Here is an 18,052-nt window from a genome sequence, read left to right on the forward strand (position 1 = left end):
TTTAAACATGAATTGAAGAGTTTGCATGTATTTATTGTTATGCATTGATAGTAGCTAAAATGCATAATGCGATGTTGCAGTTATGATTGATATTATATATGATTATGCATGTTATATGGATTACATGATTATGGATGTTATGATTAATGTTTCATGCTATGATAATGATGTTTGTTACATGCTTTGGATTGGTGTCTGTTAACTTTGGCTATTAGGATGTGTATCTACATGTACAATGTCCCTTAAATCACCACCTTTCACAGATCTATGATTGTGTACGTTCGGCGGGACCAACAGTCTGTCATGTTATGTTTTATGAGTGGTCTGATGAGATCACTTACAGCTCGATATCATGTATGTGTTCCTTTGAGTTCACCAAGTGATGAGAGTGTTTTTACGGGATCACTAGATTGCGTGTGTTCCATCAGACACATGATAGATTTTGGTACCTCCTAAAGGAAAGTTAACAGATCACCTAGTGGGACCAATAGTGGGTCCCTTGTTGGGTATATTTTTATACTCACCTTTTTTTTTCTATGTTTAATAATATTTCAGATAAAGATAGCGATGAAATGGAAATCACCTTTTTAATCATTTTTATTTATTTATTTCTTTTATTTTCTTTAAAATTAGTTAAGACCAAAAACTAAGGCATATTTTCATGGTTTTCTTAATGACTTTGCCAAATTATGTTTTAAACAGTTATTTGAAATTATTTTAAATAAAAACTTACTCTTTTCAAGAAAATGTCAAAATTGTTATTTTTCTTTAAGGTAATGACCTCAGCTTAGTATACAAAGTTAGTTCGTTACATCATATCCACTGATTAACCAAAGAAACTCGATTGATGGTCACTAGGGAAAGTTCACAGATTTTACAACTTATCCTGATGCAATTTCTCAATTAGGAAATACCAAAAAATGTTTTCTTCTATCTCCTATCTTCATTTGTCTACTTACCATTTATGGGAGGATTGTTAGAATAAATGACGTTACCTTATAACTGATTGTTTCACTTCATGAAAATAACCAAATTATAGAGAAATGGCACAATTGTTCCAATGGCCACAAGTACTTTAAATTAATTGTTCTCTTCAGTTTGTAAGCAGAACAGTCTTGGTTTTCATAATTTTTTGCCATCTCTAAAAATTATTTCTCTACATTATCTTCTTCATCTTTTCCAATTAATTTTTTAAATTAGTTAAAGTAGCTTTATTTTTGTACATCTTTAATACATTATTCTCTTCCACTATTCATATATATGCATAGATAATCCCTGATTAAGTTGAAAGCTAAAATGAAACAATAAAAGAAATATAAGTCACTAATGAGACATTAAGAATCTTAGCTTCAATGGCTGAAAAAAAAAAGGTTGCACCCTAAGAGAATATATCTCATATTGCATATTTTACTTGAAATCATTAATGAATCAACCACTTTGGTGTGCAACATTTTGGCTATATAAAAGTCTCATCCTTTGGACAATGGATGAAGAGAGAGATCCTTTTAAGTTTGGTTTAAGAAAGCTTTGAAAATGGCTCAAATTTGTAATATCTCAGAGGAGGTGAAGCTGAATTGTTGTGGTGATAAGTTCTATGACTTTTTTGTAAACAAAATGGATTGTTATACTCACTTGTTCCCTCAAAATCTTCAGAGCTATAAGTTTGTGGAGGGAAATAGATTTACTCATGGCAGTGTCACCCATTGGAAATATGACTTTGGTGATGATCTCTCTCTCTCTCTTTCTACCTATCATTATGTTATTTTGTATAATTTCCCTTTCAATCCTCATATTTTATATTATATTAATTTGATGTTACAATGTTCGTCTTTTGATCGGGGCATGATGAGGCTATTGTTAGAGAAAAGGAATCTAGTTGGGATGTCCTTAAACATCTACTATCTTGCCTTGTGAATATATATTTAAAGAACTTTTTAACTTTAAACATATGTTTGCTTTAGACCTATGATTAGGGTCAATTTTACACAAATGTTTGGAAGAAATGTGAACAAAATGCAGATGTTGATGGGTTTCTTTTAGAAATTTTTATTTTTAAACAAATCTAGTGAAATTATTAATTGAAAATGCTTTAGGAATTATATGATACTTGCCTATTAATACATTTGGTTGCTACTTTTTTTTATTTGTGTGTGTATATATATTTTCTATATTGATGTTGATCGAAATTCTGAGAATATTTCTTAAAAGTATTTTAAATCACATGTCAATCCAAATTATTGAGTTTGATGGAATTACTGTAAAGCTAAATATATTGTAAATTATTAAGAGTTTAACTTGAAGCTATTGCGTTTTTATTAAATCCTCCATCAATTCAAAATTTTTAGTCAAGAGATTACGAAAAGTGTAATTATATATATTTTTTTAGGATGTTTGTAAAAATAGGAAAAAAAATAATAGGATTTTTATCGGTATATTTTTGTTGGACCGAAAAGTAAATAGTCATTTCATAATCCTATAATATATCTAATTACTTGTAATATTTGTTATATTTACAATATAAAAAAAAGTATTATAGATTTTCTTTTCCTAAATCTTTTCTGTTATTGGATACAATTTTCTTTTTTGTTATTAAAAAATCTTGTGACATTTGCAAAAATGACAAAATAAGTTATAATAATTAAGTCCATAACACACACTTTATTATTTGCGAAAATGACAAAAACGAAGTCCAGCCCACACATCAAAAAGTAAAATGTCACAAATGCCCTCGTTACTAATATTCGTTGGATACACCTAATACTCTTTAATATAACTGATACTTCTTTATACACATGATATATTTAATTGATACACTTGATGCACCTGATTCCTTTTTATACACTCGATACCTTTTGGTAGACTCCGAAAACATTACTAATATATGTTTGATACATCTGATGCACTACAGATACATTTAGTATTCTTTACTTATACAATTGATTGATTAAATGCACTTGATATGCTTGAAGTTCTACTTATGCATTTGATATACTATTGATATCCACTTTATATACTGTTGATATCCACTTGTAAACTTGGTTCATACTTGATAACAATTCACTTTACTGATATGTTTTAACAATATATTGTTGATATACTTGATAATGATACATTGGATTACATCATTCATATACTTAATAATACTCTAATGAACTGCATAAAATTTGAAAAAATGAAAAAATCACGTAGTAAGTATATTAACCAACTAATACATATAATATAAGTATATCACAACACTGATATACAAAACTCAGACAAAATAAAACCAAAACAAAATTAATGTAAAAAAATAAAATAAAATAATTTAGAATCAGATTCAACTCAAAATACACATCGAAAAAAGTAAAAAAACAAAACACAAATGAAATTAAATTACTCCGATGAACAACCATTATATTTCGTATTGTAATTATTATATTATTGATATTCTAAAATTAAGATTAAGACAGAAAGAAAAAATAATTTTTCTAGTATAAAAATAAACAAATAATTAGGGTCTTAAAAAATTGGAGAATAAATAAAAAATGAGTAGGACATTAAAAAGAGGAAGATAAATAAGTTATTAAAGGGTAGTCTAGGAATAATAACAAATTTAAGACGGGGCGAGAATTTTGTCATATTTGTAAAGTTCTATAACAATATGCTATAATTAGTATATCATATTCATAAAATGTTATTTTATCCAATTTTCTAAAAATCTAATATATATTTTATAGTTTTCTGCTTATAATAAATTTTTAAAATTTTAAAATGACGTGGCAAACATAAAATTGACCTAATCACAGTGGCCACTATTTTACACATTATTACATACATAATCCACTCTAGATTTAAATTTTATTAAATGTTTAATTGTAATATCGCATATCAAATAAGGATGTCATTTATTGTAATAATAAATTCTCTATGTTCAATGCTTGTAGGGTAACAAAATCTTTATTAAGTTTATACATTGCATACAATATAAGGATGTATTATTCTATATTAAACCTTTATTTTCAAGTAATTAGGTTAACCATGTGATTGAGTGTAATTTAAACCTCTACATAATAATAAGAAAAAAAGGCTTCTTGATTGACTATATTAATTAATTTGCATCACAGGTCTAATGATTAAAATCAATATGTGAGTGATCTCATTTAAATTAGAGATTTTGATGAGACTAATATTAACAATATGATTTGGTCGTTAAAATATCCTTACTCGACTACATACAATTCAAACAAGTATATTTTCAAGCTTGTGATTGAAAAGAAAAAAGAAAAGTTAGATCTACCATCTAACCTAATTGATATCTCAAGTTAAAAGTATTATTTAATGTTGTTTTAGTATCCCGTGCCATTTTCTTTAATTTTTCAATGGATCGTGGTAAATTAAGGGAGACATCCATAGTATATATGTAACGACCCAACTTTTCTAAATAAGTCGAGATCGATAATTTTTAACAAATAAAGACTTTGATTAATATAAAACAAAACGTAAACAATTAAAAAAAAAACATCTTCAAGTCAGGCCTGATTTTTAAACATTCAAGAAAACATAAAATAGTACTATTTACAACAAACGTTTGTAAACTAAATTTCAATTCATTTTAAACCTCACAAGAACCCATAAGCGGAAGCAAAAAAAAAAAAAAACACGTTTCCTATGGCATCATGCTTCCTTCCTGCCCCTCGCCTGTTTGCCGCCTTTATTACCTTTGCCTGAAAATTAAACATAAGAAGGGTGAGTATTTTAAATACTCAGTAAGAGACCCTCTACTGGTCTCGTCAGGGGAAAATAAATTGTTAAAGTTCTATTGGGACACCCTGTACAGTCGCAGTCTTGTGATCCCGTAGGATACACATTTCAGTCTAACGCCCCGAAGGACGTACATATCAGTCTAACGCCCCGAGAGACGTACATATCAGTCTAACGCCCGAGAGACGTACATATCAGTCTAACGCCCGAGGGACGTTCATATCAGTCTAACGCCCCGAGGGACGTTCATATCAGTCTAGTGTTCTGCAGAAACACATATCAGTCAAATGCTCCCGAAGGTGCACAATAAATTGGTGATCCCGTGGGACACCTACAAGGTAAACATCCCAATACAACCTAACAATTTATCCCCTCATTCCATTCAACCCATCTTTCAGTTACTTCAAATCACAAAGTCCTTTCTTTCAACATCCTAACAGTCAACTTATTTTACTACAATCATATGTCTGTCAGTAAAATGCTAATACATCAGTCAATCCACTATACAGTCAAGTCAATACACCCCTCAGTTCACCAGTACAAACCACAGTTCAGTATAATCCACATCCAACCGAAACAAATTCACTAGTTCACATCCAATCTTTATACAGCACAATCTATTAATATCATCATGTACACATAAGCATAATTTCAGTCATTCACATGTATACTTTCGGCAATCCACATCAATTCACACATCAATGTATATATATATTGTTTCCAGTCAAATACAACATACACTAAACATTTAGTCTGCAATCAAACATGTACATCTTAATCATCATCCATACAGTCCAACACAACTCAAAAACTTTAGGTGAGTCCAGTAGAAAATCCCTTACCTCACTTTTATGCAAGTTCTTCAATCTACTAAGTCCAATGAATCAAATCCTAAACATAATCAATCATAAAATCAACATCTTTCTAAATAGTTTCAACCATTCAAATTACCCCATATGTAAATTCCACAACTTACCCAAGAAGTGGAAAATCAAGTCCACTTCAACCTTTTGGAAAATCAAGGATTCGCTCACTGAATCAAGATGTACCTTCAAGAATTAAGCATTTCGCCAACAATTAAATCCAATGGCAGCATCCAACAAAAACCAAGAAAACCAACAAAAACCATAACTTGTTCTTACCCAAATATGAGCCCAATGGTTCACGGCGAGGCAGATCTGGACGACGATTTGCTTTCCGAGGGAGGCACGACGGTTGTGAGCGGAGAGGCACGGCGGTTACAGGCGGATGGGCGCGACGGTTTAGATCTGAAGAAGAAAAGAGAGGGTGGCGGTTGGGTTCGGCGAGCGGCGGCGGTTTTGCTTCGCGAACGGAGATGGAGACGGCAGATCGGCGCGCGGGACGACTGCAACGCAGATCTGGACTGGCAGCGGCACGGTCTTGCTTCGCGGCGGGAAGGAAACGGAAGGAAAAGGATCGGCGGCTGGGCTGCGGCTGAGCACGAACGGAAGGAGAAGAGGAACGGAGACGGCCGGCGGCAGTTGCTGCGCGAACGGAGAGAAGGGGAAGGTGGGTCGCGTGGCGCACGGGAGGAGAAGAGAAATAGGGAAAAGAAAAGAAAAAGGAAAAAGAAAAGAAAAGGAAAAAGAAAAAAAATAAAATATATATATTTCTTTTTCTTTTCTTTTTATTTAAATTAAATATAAAAATATATATATATATATACCTTTGGGGCATTACAATATAAGTTTGATATCAAGTATTTTATTATAAAAAAATTCCAAAGACTAATAAACAAAATAGCCAATTTTAAAAAATGGCAGAGATATATGGATGACATTGGTTATCTTTACAAACTCATATTAGATTTATTATCTAAACCTAGGTTTGTTTTCCTTGTCAAGTTGTATAAGAGTCATACTAATAGAAAAATAGTTTTACGTATATCTTTATTGAGAGGAAGACTTTTAAGTGGTTTGAAAAACAAGGCTATTAAGAACGTATTATGTCCCAAGCAGATAATGTAATATTATTATGAAGGTATGTGAAAAGGGTTCGTATTCAACATTAATGTGGCCAAACCAATTGAATATAACATTTGCTCCTATTGGATTTACTAAAAGTTACTTTTTCTTTGTTAACTCCAATTCTTGGATTGTAAAGGTTTGCTTTTTAAATTTTTTTATTGGTAGGTATCCCGGCAGAAGTAAAGACAAGGCTACTTGTGGATGAACCTAACAAAGCAGTAATATTTGAATGTGTTGAAGGAGATCTATTAAAAGACTTTGAAATGTTCCAAGTGAAAGTTGAAGTTAGAGATGGTGGTAAAAATGGTGTTAGCTCAGTTAAATGGTCAGTGGGATTTATGAAGGCAAATGAAGATGTGGCTCCACCACATAACTATCTCCAATTTGGAGTGAAAGTGTGCAAAGGCCTTGATGCTTACCTTTCCAAACAAATAATGAACTAAAAGAAGAGGAAAAAAACAAAAAGAGAAAAAAAGACCATAAACTTGTTTATGGTTTTATTTAAATAATAATCTATACATAAATTGGGCTGTCATCATATGTTTCGTTTCCCATTATTTGTACTTTTATCTCAATTGTTATGTGTATTGTGTACAAGGTTGAAGGTTGATCAGAAGAATTCAACTTCATCAATATTTTAATATTTGCTAGCTTGCTTATCTCCTTCTATGTAATATTTTAATTTTTTTATGGGTTGCAGTGTAGACTGTCTTTGAACATTCATGAAGATCATGTTTTTGTTTAACAAGGGTTCTCTTAACTTTTAGAGGTGTAAAAAACTCGTTGATGATAACTCGGAAACTTCGATTGCATACCCAACTCATATTATATGGGTTGAGTTGGGTTAGTTTAAAATGTGGGTTGGGTTGGGTTGGGTTGGATTGAATTTTTTATTTTTTTTCAGGTTAAGTTATTGGATCTCGAGTTGGAGGGTTGAAAAATTCGAGTCAATCCAACTCAACTCAAATTAATATATATATATATATATATATATATATATATATATATTATTTATTTATTTAATATAAGTTAAACAATTTTATGAGTTTCGAGAGATTTTTTGTTTGCTTAACTTGATACGAAACATATTTGATTTATGGTTGATGATTTCCATTTACAAACATTAAAATTTAGAAACGAAAAAAAAAAATAATGATACAACCCGACAACCCTAACCCAACCCAACCCATATTTTACGAGTTGGGTTGGAAACTTAATTTGAGTTATTTGGGTTGGCAACCCAACAAACCTGAAAATATGGGTTGAGTTGGGAATGTCTCCCAACTCAATCCATTTATACTCCTAGATAAAAGTCAAAACGCGCCACTAAAAGTATTAGCAACATTAAGACATGCATGAGTAAGAATGCTTCTGTAACTTTGTAGCTAAAGGTTTTATGACATAAGACCCGAGTATATGGAATATAAGGGTTTTTCTTTTGAAGTAATAGGTGTTTTGGGAGTATGTATTTTGAAGGACAGATAATTGTGTTAAGGTTACGTAAAGCATTAAGGTTATGTAACGCGATGATTCCGTTGAAACTAGGCGACCCAATGAAGGAAGTTATTGTGTCTGTGAATAATTTGGTGTTTCGATGTTATATCGCAAGAGAAGTAGGCATGGAAAGTTAAGAGAATTTGAGGAAATTTTTAATTGTGATTAATTAAGGCTATGTGTAAATAATTAAGCTAAGTATGGTCTGGAAAGTTAATAAACTTAGGAAAATTGCATCATATGACAAAAATATTTAGAAAAAACAGCCCGTGATACCTATTTTTTGCATATTTCAAATATGACAAATATGACAAGTAATTGGTGATATCAGATGACTATCAAACGGTTATCAGAGGGTTATCAGATGGCTATTAGAGGGCTAACAAAAGTTTATTGGCTTTCAAATTTGTTACTTTTGTAATTTAGAAAATGTAGTGATATGAGCCCTGTTATCATAAATCTTTTTGCTATTTTTGCAAGCACCCCATAAACATATTCATGTAAAGTGTCAAGTAAGTATTGGTGAGCTAAGGAGAGTTTAAGGAATGACTACTTTGATTTTTTTAGATTAGTATAAATAGGACTTAAAGATTTAAAAAGAGTTATTTTTTAATTACTAAGAAAAAGTACTAAGAGTTGTGCTTTTGAGAAGGTCACCCGGCGAGAAGAATGGTTTTGTTGATTAAGCTTTCAAAAGAAGGGAACTAGTTTGTGAGTGATTTTCTAAAGACGAAAAAGATTTTAAAGCTTTCTTTCTAAAGTCATAAATTATATTATGCTAATGTTTAACGCATTGTACAATCTTGTTGATATTTATGAGAAATCTGTGATTGTTTGAAAGAAAAAGTTTCTAAAGTTGAAGTTTTCATGTTTTCATGTTATTTGTATGAATTGCTCATATGTGAGCAAATCATTAGTTTTTATTCCTATCAATAAGCGAGCTATTATGTGCACATAATGAGTCAAGGCAACCGTGGGGTTTACAAACCACATGGTAGTAAGAAGTTGACTAATGCGTTTGAGTTAACAGCCTGAGCAATGGAAAATGAACTGGGACGTTCTCTAATGGATCTTGATGATGATACAGTCATCCCAATAGTCTATGCATGGGATGGTTCACGTTCTTTGTAAAAGGAATAAGAACGGCTAATAATGTGTGATTTATGTTTTGGAATGAGGTGTTGAGTGTTTATGGAAATGAATTCACATGATTGAATTGTATTCTCCATAAAGGATTTCCAAAATACCACTCACTAAGTATTTGACTAAGGTTTTAAGTTCTCATTCTCTAGGTTATCAAATGTTGAGGCCAAGTTGATAAGGGTAAGGTGAATTGGTACGCATTAAGGCGTTAGCCAGACATTTTAAGTTTGAATATGAAGAAGTTGTGCTTGTTGGGATTGATGCCCTAAATTTTGTGGTCTTGTGGTCTTGTAGTTTGTAATTGTATATATTATACAAACATTTTATTTATCTAATAAAATAAAGTGTGTTATTTTATTTGACATTTAGTTGTATTAACCCACAAAAACCAATAAACTAACATCCAAGGTTATCTTATGTAACCTAAACATGTATGTGGAGACATACAAGTGGAAAATGTTTAAATGATAACCTAAATGGTCTGTAGTAGATGGATAAGGCTGGATACCTTATCCTGGTGATACTACGTACGAATACGGTCTCCATGCTTTGTAGTTGTTACAATTGTTCTAAAGTGCGACAAATGATTTGATCTTAATCATTCATGTCGAGACATTAGAGCAGGGGTATTCTAATACAAAGAGTTTGTATAAGATCGGAGCATGAAATGAATAGTTTCTCTTACCAACACCGTTATTAGTTGAGACTACATTTCACCAAAATGACCATAGGTGACTTGACCTGAATCCTGAGTGAGTTGTGAACTCCTGCCTATGAAGGCAGTACTTTGATTTGCATGGGTGAGAGGGGCCTATATCACCGACTCAATAGGCCTACCATTTTGGGGATTCGTTTGATTAGGGAGCTGGGAACACAACTACACACGAAGGAATTCACTTATTCTCAATAGATAGAGTAAGTAGAGAAATTGCTCTCTTAAGGGCTGATTCTAGGGCTTGAACAATGTGGCGTCACACCCTCTCTTGCCTGAGAGGAGAGTTATAGTGGGACTATAACTATTGTTCATTAGAGGGATTGGTGGTACGTAAGGAGTTAGATGTAACTACATGAGCAAAACGGTAATTTTTAGCCTAGATGTACTTATGAGCAATTTGTGAAGGGTCATTGCATTGTTGATTGGTTATATCTAATGGACACAAAAATATATCTACAGTAAGAAGAGTGCAACTATTGCTCTTTAGTGGAATGACCGGTAGTTAATGAATAGTGATTAATTTAATTAAAGAGTTTAATTAATTAATCTCACATCATTGGAGCTTTAATCTGTAGGTCCATAAAGTCCATTGTTACCTCAATAAAGATAAATGAAAATCAAATTTATTTTGGTTTAATTTGAATAGTTCAAATTGATTAAAGTGAATAAATTGTATATGATACAATTAATATGATGTATTTGATACATTATACTATAAAGTTTTTGTGAGAGAAGTTAATATTTGAATATGATTCAAATAATAAGATTCATAAATAAACTATAGATTAAAAATTAATATGGATTCCATTCATGTTAAAACTATAGATCATATGAGAAGATCTAAACCATTAGTTATATTATATATGATATAATATAAAATTAATATTATATAAGATATAATATAATTTGAATTTATATTATATTTATATTTATATTAATTTAAATAAAAAAAATAACTCCAAGGGAGTTATTCTACTTAATGGGAGAGGGAGGAAGTTATTTTGATAACTTTCCCTTTCATCTCTCTTCATATCTTTTGGTTAAGATATAGAAGAAAGGTGGCAATCTTTTTTAATGGTTTTTTGATATCTATTGCTTCCATGAAGATAATTTCTCTCTGCAAATATTTTTTCCTTTAAACAAAACAAAAACATAGAAGCTCCACAAACTCTCTGTAATTTTTTTTTTATCTTGAGGATAACAAGGAAGACTTCATGGTTTCGTGGTATTCTTTGGGAGGTTCGAGAATTCTTGAGAGGTTCTATAAACGTTAGTTTTCTTTTCTTCTTTTCTTCCATAGAAGCATGTTTAGGAGTTTTCTCTGTGTTTCAAGTTGAATTTCTTTTGCATGGCGTTCACACGTCTCTGCTATGGGAATTCTATTCATTCAGTGCTAGGCATTGGAAACCTTAAGTCTTTGTTTTAAGTGTTTGTTGTAAAAGAAAGCATGTATTATGTATTTGGAACCCATGTTGTTAAGTTAATAAAAGATGAAGTTTGATTTTTTATTTGACATTGTGTTTTCTTATCACAGGTTTAAGTTTGAACTAGGCGATAAAGCTATGGTTCAAGTTTAAGAGTGAACGTTTTGGCAGTTCATATGATAATTGAGGTGTCAGGGGCTGTTGATCAAGTCTCGTGCTGCAACACATTGAAGAGATTAAAGCCCTTAGCAGCGAAAAATTTTACAAAGATTGTAGATCAATTTAATTGAAAACTTAAAAAATATCATGCATTGGCAAAATAATACATAAACCAATTTTTTTTATTACTAAACATGCTTACTAATTATAGATTAGAGAAAGAAAAACCTACGTAGTTTGACGCCTCTGAATCTACTAAAACTCCAAATTTGAGACTTTGAGAGAATCATGAGATTCTATTAATTTAAAAAATATTCAATTAATAAAAATATTAAATAAATTAATCAATTAATTAAATTAACAATTAATTAAATAAAATTTCATTAATTAATATTTCATTTAAATCATATTTGATTAATATCTCTTGCATATCCTATAGTTTTAGTTTAATTAATTTAATTTAATGAAACTAAACTAAACTATTAATTAATTCTTCAATTAATTAATTGCTAAATTAAATATCTTAATTAATTGCTAAATTAAATATCTTATGTTTAATTTAATTCAAATTTGAATCATATTCAAATATAAATTTCTATCATGACTTATAGTTTTAATGTGTATTATATACACATTAAATTTTAACCGATAGTTTTAATATGAATCCAATTCACATTGATATTTAAACTCATTCAAATATTTCATCTCTCATAAATTAATTTTGAATCATATTCAAAATTAAATTTATATGATAAATTTTAATTAAAATATAATTTTTATATTGTAATGTATCAACATACATTATACTAATTCCCAAAGTAAATTTGAACATTTCGAATTACAACCAATATAAATAAATCTTATTACCCTTTACGAGCTAAGAATGGGACCTAATGGACCTACACATCAGAAGCTACAATGATATGAGATTAATTGACTAAACTCATTCACCACATTAATCAATATTCATTAACTGTGTGTACACTCCACTAAAGACTCACAATTAAACATTTCTCACTGTAGATATATTTATCTATCAACGAATATAGACCAATAACAATAAGTTAGTCCTTCATGAGTGTTTGTAACACCAATTGAGTAAAATTATCATTTTACCCCTGGTTACTTCTAGCTCATAAATACCAGTGCTCCTCTAATGAACAACCTTTTATGGTCCAACCAATAAACATAAGTCTCTCTCATGTCGTAAAGAGGGTAGGGCCCCTTATTCAAGTATCAGAGTGAATTCTATCTTGTGTAATTATGTTTCAAGCTTTCCACTCGGTCTTGTCCCCAAAATGATAAGCATATTGAGTCGGCAATCTAGCCACCCTCACCCGTACAAATCAAAAGACAATTCCTTGCAAACAAAAGTTCATAATACGTACACTCAAGATTAAGACTAAGTTACCTAGGTCATCATAATAAAATAGAAACTCAACTAGTCAATGGAGTTACATCTAGTGGTTACTATTTCGTAGTTCGGTCTGATGGAAACTTATTGCATAGGATACTTTCACTCGCATGTCACCTACACGAATGCGTTGGATTATTGTGTTTGTATCAAATACAAATTGAGTCGTATCCATATTAGGATAAGGTACTCAGCCTTATCCCTATACTATGGATCCTTTAAGTTGATCCTAAACATTGATTCTTATATGTCTCTACATACTGTTCAAGACTCATCAAACATATTAGGATGCTAGTTTATTGGATTTAGGTTATTAAGACAAAAATAATAATATAATCAATAACGCTTATTGAAATAATAATAATAACATTTTATTAATTAATAACGGTCAACGAATTATATTTACTTTTGGATTTTAGGACATAAATCTCAACGCACATATATTCATTGCCTACTGCAAAAAGATAACTTTTACTGACACATATGCACTACTAAAACTCAGTTTTAGCAACTTTTATTTGTTACTATTTGTTTTTTGTACAGTGATATGCAAAGTTTGCCACTAGAATATTAGTCTTAGTAAAATAAATAATAAGATTGTTACTAAAAGTAGATCGATGGTCATTGCATGTATCTTTTGCAACATATGCAAGCACCATAAAAAATAATATTCAATTTAACATATAAACCTATATCATTAATACAAAACTAGGCTATAACGATCAAATTTATACTAAGCTGAGAACACTACCACAAAAATAATTGACAATTTTACATTTTCTTAAAAAGAGAAAACCTAAATCTTTATTAAAATAATTTCAAATAATTATTCCTAAAATACAAGTTTGCATAATCAACAAAAAGTACCATGAAAAAATGTAGCAGAGTTTACAAATTTTTAAAAATAAAAATAAATGAATGAAATAAAAATTTTAACATAAAATTTTAAAATCGAAATACTGATAAATAAAGGGTCATGGCTATTGGTTATTGATTAGCAATACGATCGTTTGTCAATAGGCATGAGATCTATAATTAACGATAACAATTGATCATCATCGATCAAGATGTTCGCCTGATGACAGTAACGTCCAAGTTGTAGATCATTGACGATCAATAATCGATGGCGAAGACGATTCAAAGGCGACGATATCAAAATGATCTGAATGATGATTAACAAAATTGGTTTTCGCGACCGTTGATCGATCATGATATGTCATCATAGTTGATCGTAAAGTTGGCTAACGTTTGTTGCCAACGGTTATCAATAATCATTGATAAGAGATTTAAGTGATTTTTTTTCTAAAACACATGACATTCAATAAAAAAAACAACGTATTCCAAACCCATGGATTTGGTTTTTTAATCCTAGGAATTGTATTCAAAGAGTCCAAACATGGGTTTGGCTTCCCCCCTAATTTCGACCTCATCGGTCAACATCACCTTAGGCAACTACCACCACTTAGTAAACTCATTTTTAACCCCTTCTTTATACTACTATCTCAACTAAATCCTAGTTTTCAACTAATCTCAAATCCAACTCATTCACTTGTTTCAATGGAAGGCTTAGAAATGCTATAGTTCACAGTTTACAAGAATGGTGTCAAATTCCCAAATTTTATTAAGGGCCACTTGTACTTATATGGCATAATATAAAATAAAACTTGAGTTCATGACCTAACATTTTAAATTTTGCACGATTAACAAATCACCAATCGTAGCCCATTTGAAATTTTTGGATGACCAAAATGTCCTTATAGTTAAAAATATCTAACTACATTTGATTACCATCTCATTCTTATTTCATTGTCATCCTATTGCCACTAATTATCAATGATATCGATTGTCAGATTTTTATTTCTAGTACATTGTTATCGAATTGTTAATGATACTGATTTTGAAGGGATAAAAATCTTACACAGCAGAAGAATTAACAGAACCATAAACTCAATTTAATTGGGAACTTAAAAATACCAGTACATTGCCAACATGAGCTTAGCTCAACTGGCACCTGTATTTTCCTGTGGACTAGAGGTCCCGGGTTCTAATCTCCACCCGAGCATTTATTACAATACCTTTGAAAAAAAAAACTAAAACACCAAATTAAGTCACCACCACTAAGAGATCCTCTTCACCAAAATATTTATGACCCGTATAGCAAAATAAAAAGCCCGCTTTTGAATTGTGTATCATGAACTACACACGTCGTGTATCATGATCTACACGATTGTTTACTAGGACTTTTCAAAACCATCGTTTGCCAATTTCTTCATGAAAAATATAAAAGTGATGATAGATATGCATAAATTAAAATTTGTATGGTCACATAGAATCAAGTTGCATAAGCTATTCTCATGGGGAGTACAAACTACAGAGACAATTGGTGTAAATAATCAAACAACAGAGACAATTGGTGTAAATAATGAGAAACAAAAACGTACATAATCAAATAACTGGGCTGATGCATGTATGGACTCATATGATTGTAATACGCTGATACGAGTGCCAGCATACGTGCCAAGTAATAGTAGTATAGTAAAACAGTCCTTGAAGGGCTGAGTATATCATCCGTAGGGATCAAATTAAATATCACAGTTTTATTTTCCAATTTTACAATGGTTTTAATTTTAGATAAGGATTTGAAAACCGAATTTTAAACTTTTGATTTTTTGAAAGCAATAACTAAAAGTAAGACAATTATGAAAATTCAAAAGGTAAAATGTTCTGGGATGTTGATTTCATTCCATTACAAATCATGTTTAGATTTTAATATGGAATCTCAGGTAAACAATAGGTTAAAGTCTAGAATTTGTTTTTAAATTATTTTCCCTAAAAAAATTATTTATCTCATGCAACTAAGTGATTATTAATGAAGTAATCACTGGGCAGTGTCAAACCACCGCCCATCTACGTTCGAACATCATGCTACCGGCAGCGTCTCTCTCTATCACTTTGAAGCTGAACGTTTCGTCTCCGTCGTCGTCGTCTGCTCGAAGCTGGCCATTCCGCTCCATCATTTTCCATGAAGCATCAGCATCCTCCGTCGCGTCCTCAGTCTCCGTTCAGCGTACTCCGACCATCTCTTTCTGCCTCTGTCTGGCTCAGGTGTAGTCACGTTCGCGAGCCGTTTTTGCCATTTAAGTCTACTTGATTTTGCACCTGAGCCATGAAGCCCCTCTCCCTTGGTGTGAGCCATTTGCCTTTCTCCTAGCCGAGTCGCATCTCTTCTCCAAGTCAAGCTGCATATTTGGTATCTTTTGAGTAATTTGTTTTTTTTTTTTTTTTTTTTTTTTGCCTCTAATTAAATTAATTTGGATTTAATTTTAGACTTTTACCTTGAACGTTTAATTGGCTAAATTGGAGGACTTAAATTGCGGAATTTTTTCCAATCAAGGTCGACTTTATTTCAACCTCAACTTTGGATAAATTGAATTGAGTTGATTTTTGGAATAATCAACTGTTATTTTTATTATTTCAGTTATTGGATTCCATTTCTGTTTAGGACCTATCTATTGGAAAACTTTGATCGTAACTATCAGAAAAGATTTGTTAAGCTAATCTCTTAGGTAAAAGATTCTACTACCTAACCTTCGAAATAGAATTCAAAGCTTGCATGTATTTGTTTTCATTGTCTTAAGGTAGCTAATATGCATAATGTGACTGATATAGATGGATACCACACATGACTGCTATATTATGACTGATATGTTATGATTGATTTGTTATTACTGATGTGTTATGGCTGATATGACTGAGATATGATATATGATTGAGATATGTTATGACTGAGATGATCATTGACATGTTATGACGCATGATATATTAATAACATGATAAGGACATTAGGATTGATATTCATGCCATGATAAGATGTTAATGATAGGTTACATGCTAAGGACTGTCGGGTTATGTTAACTTGTCTGTTAGGGTCGTACAGATATGGGTGTCCCTCGAGATCACCACATTTTTATGACTGTGTGTGTTCAATAGGACCACCAGTGTATCATGATAACTTTTATGTGTGATTCGATGAGGTCACTTACAATCCAATTCTCGGAGGTGTTCTTTCAGGTTCATCGAAGGCTAGATGTGTTCCTACGAGATCGCTATAACTAAATAGCATGTGTTCGGAAGCACGATAATTATGAGGTATTTTCTTATGGGACCCTAATGAGAAGTTCACAGACATCTAGCGGGACTAATAGTGGGTCCATTACTGTAACGATCCAACTTTTTTACTAAGCCGAGGTCATTATCTTAAAGATAAATAACAATTTTGAAATTTTCTTGAAAAGAGAAAAACTAAAATTTTCATTAATACCATGAAAACATGCTCCATGAGTTTTACAAATTTTAAAGATAATAAAAACAAATAGGTAAAAAGATTTAACCTTGAAACGCTGAAAACAAACAATAAAAAGTGTCCCCATATGGTAAGTCACAAATCCTTTCATCTCACTCGCCAAATTTTCTGTATATTTACCTTTGTCTGAAATATTAAACATAGAAAATAATGAGTACAAACACATACTCAGTAAGGGACCCACTACTAATTCAGGTAGGCGTGTTTGTTAACTTTTCGTTAGAGTTCTGTAAGAAGATATCGCATAACTATTGTGCTCCCGAACGCATGCTATCTAGTGATCCCATAGGAACATATTTGGGCTCTTGGTGATCCTGAAGGAAACACCCTAAAAGAGAGTCAGGCTGTGAGTGATCCCGTCGAATCACACATAAAAGCTGGCCACACAAGCATAAATGGGTGGTGATCCCAAGGGACACTCATACAATACGACTCTAACGGATAAAGCTAACTGAACATCATAGCCTATACATATAGCATAACATAAATATCATGTCTAAATCATAATGTATCTCAACCATAGTATATCTCATTCATAATAATATCTTATTCATAACATATCGTGGTCATCACATATCTCAGTCATACATAACGATTGTCTATGTGACTACC

At 31.4% G+C, this 18,052-nt stretch overlaps 1 protein-coding gene and 1 long non-coding RNA gene across 2 annotated transcripts; one reads left to right on the forward strand and one right to left on the reverse strand.

The window, feature by feature from the left end:
* The first annotated feature begins 1,471 nt into the window (after nucleotides 1-1,471).
* Nucleotides 1,472-7,507, forward strand: LOC101214105 (major latex protein 15). Its single transcript, XM_011653101.2, has 2 exons — nucleotides 1,472-1,720; nucleotides 6,894-7,507. Exons 1-2 carry the CDS (start codon nucleotides 1,534-1,536, stop codon nucleotides 7,169-7,171), a joined length of 465 nt encoding a protein of 154 aa, XP_011651403.1. The 5' UTR covers nucleotides 1,472-1,533; the 3' UTR covers nucleotides 7,172-7,507.
* LOC116402495 lies at nucleotides 4,639-6,340 on the reverse strand. The gene is made up of 4 exons (XR_004214894.1): nucleotides 5,883-6,340; nucleotides 5,717-5,789; nucleotides 5,583-5,631; nucleotides 4,639-4,703 (listed from the first exon to the last, which is right to left on the reverse strand). It is a non-coding gene; the product is annotated as an uncharacterized LOC116402495 (long non-coding RNA).
* Nucleotides 7,508-18,052: the final 10,545 nt, after the last annotated feature.

The sequence above is a fragment of the Cucumis sativus genome, chromosome 3 (genome assembly GCF_000004075.3).
Source record: "Cucumis sativus cultivar 9930 chromosome 3, Cucumber_9930_V3, whole genome shotgun sequence".
Taxonomy (NCBI): Eukaryota; Viridiplantae; Streptophyta; class Magnoliopsida; order Cucurbitales; family Cucurbitaceae; genus Cucumis; species Cucumis sativus.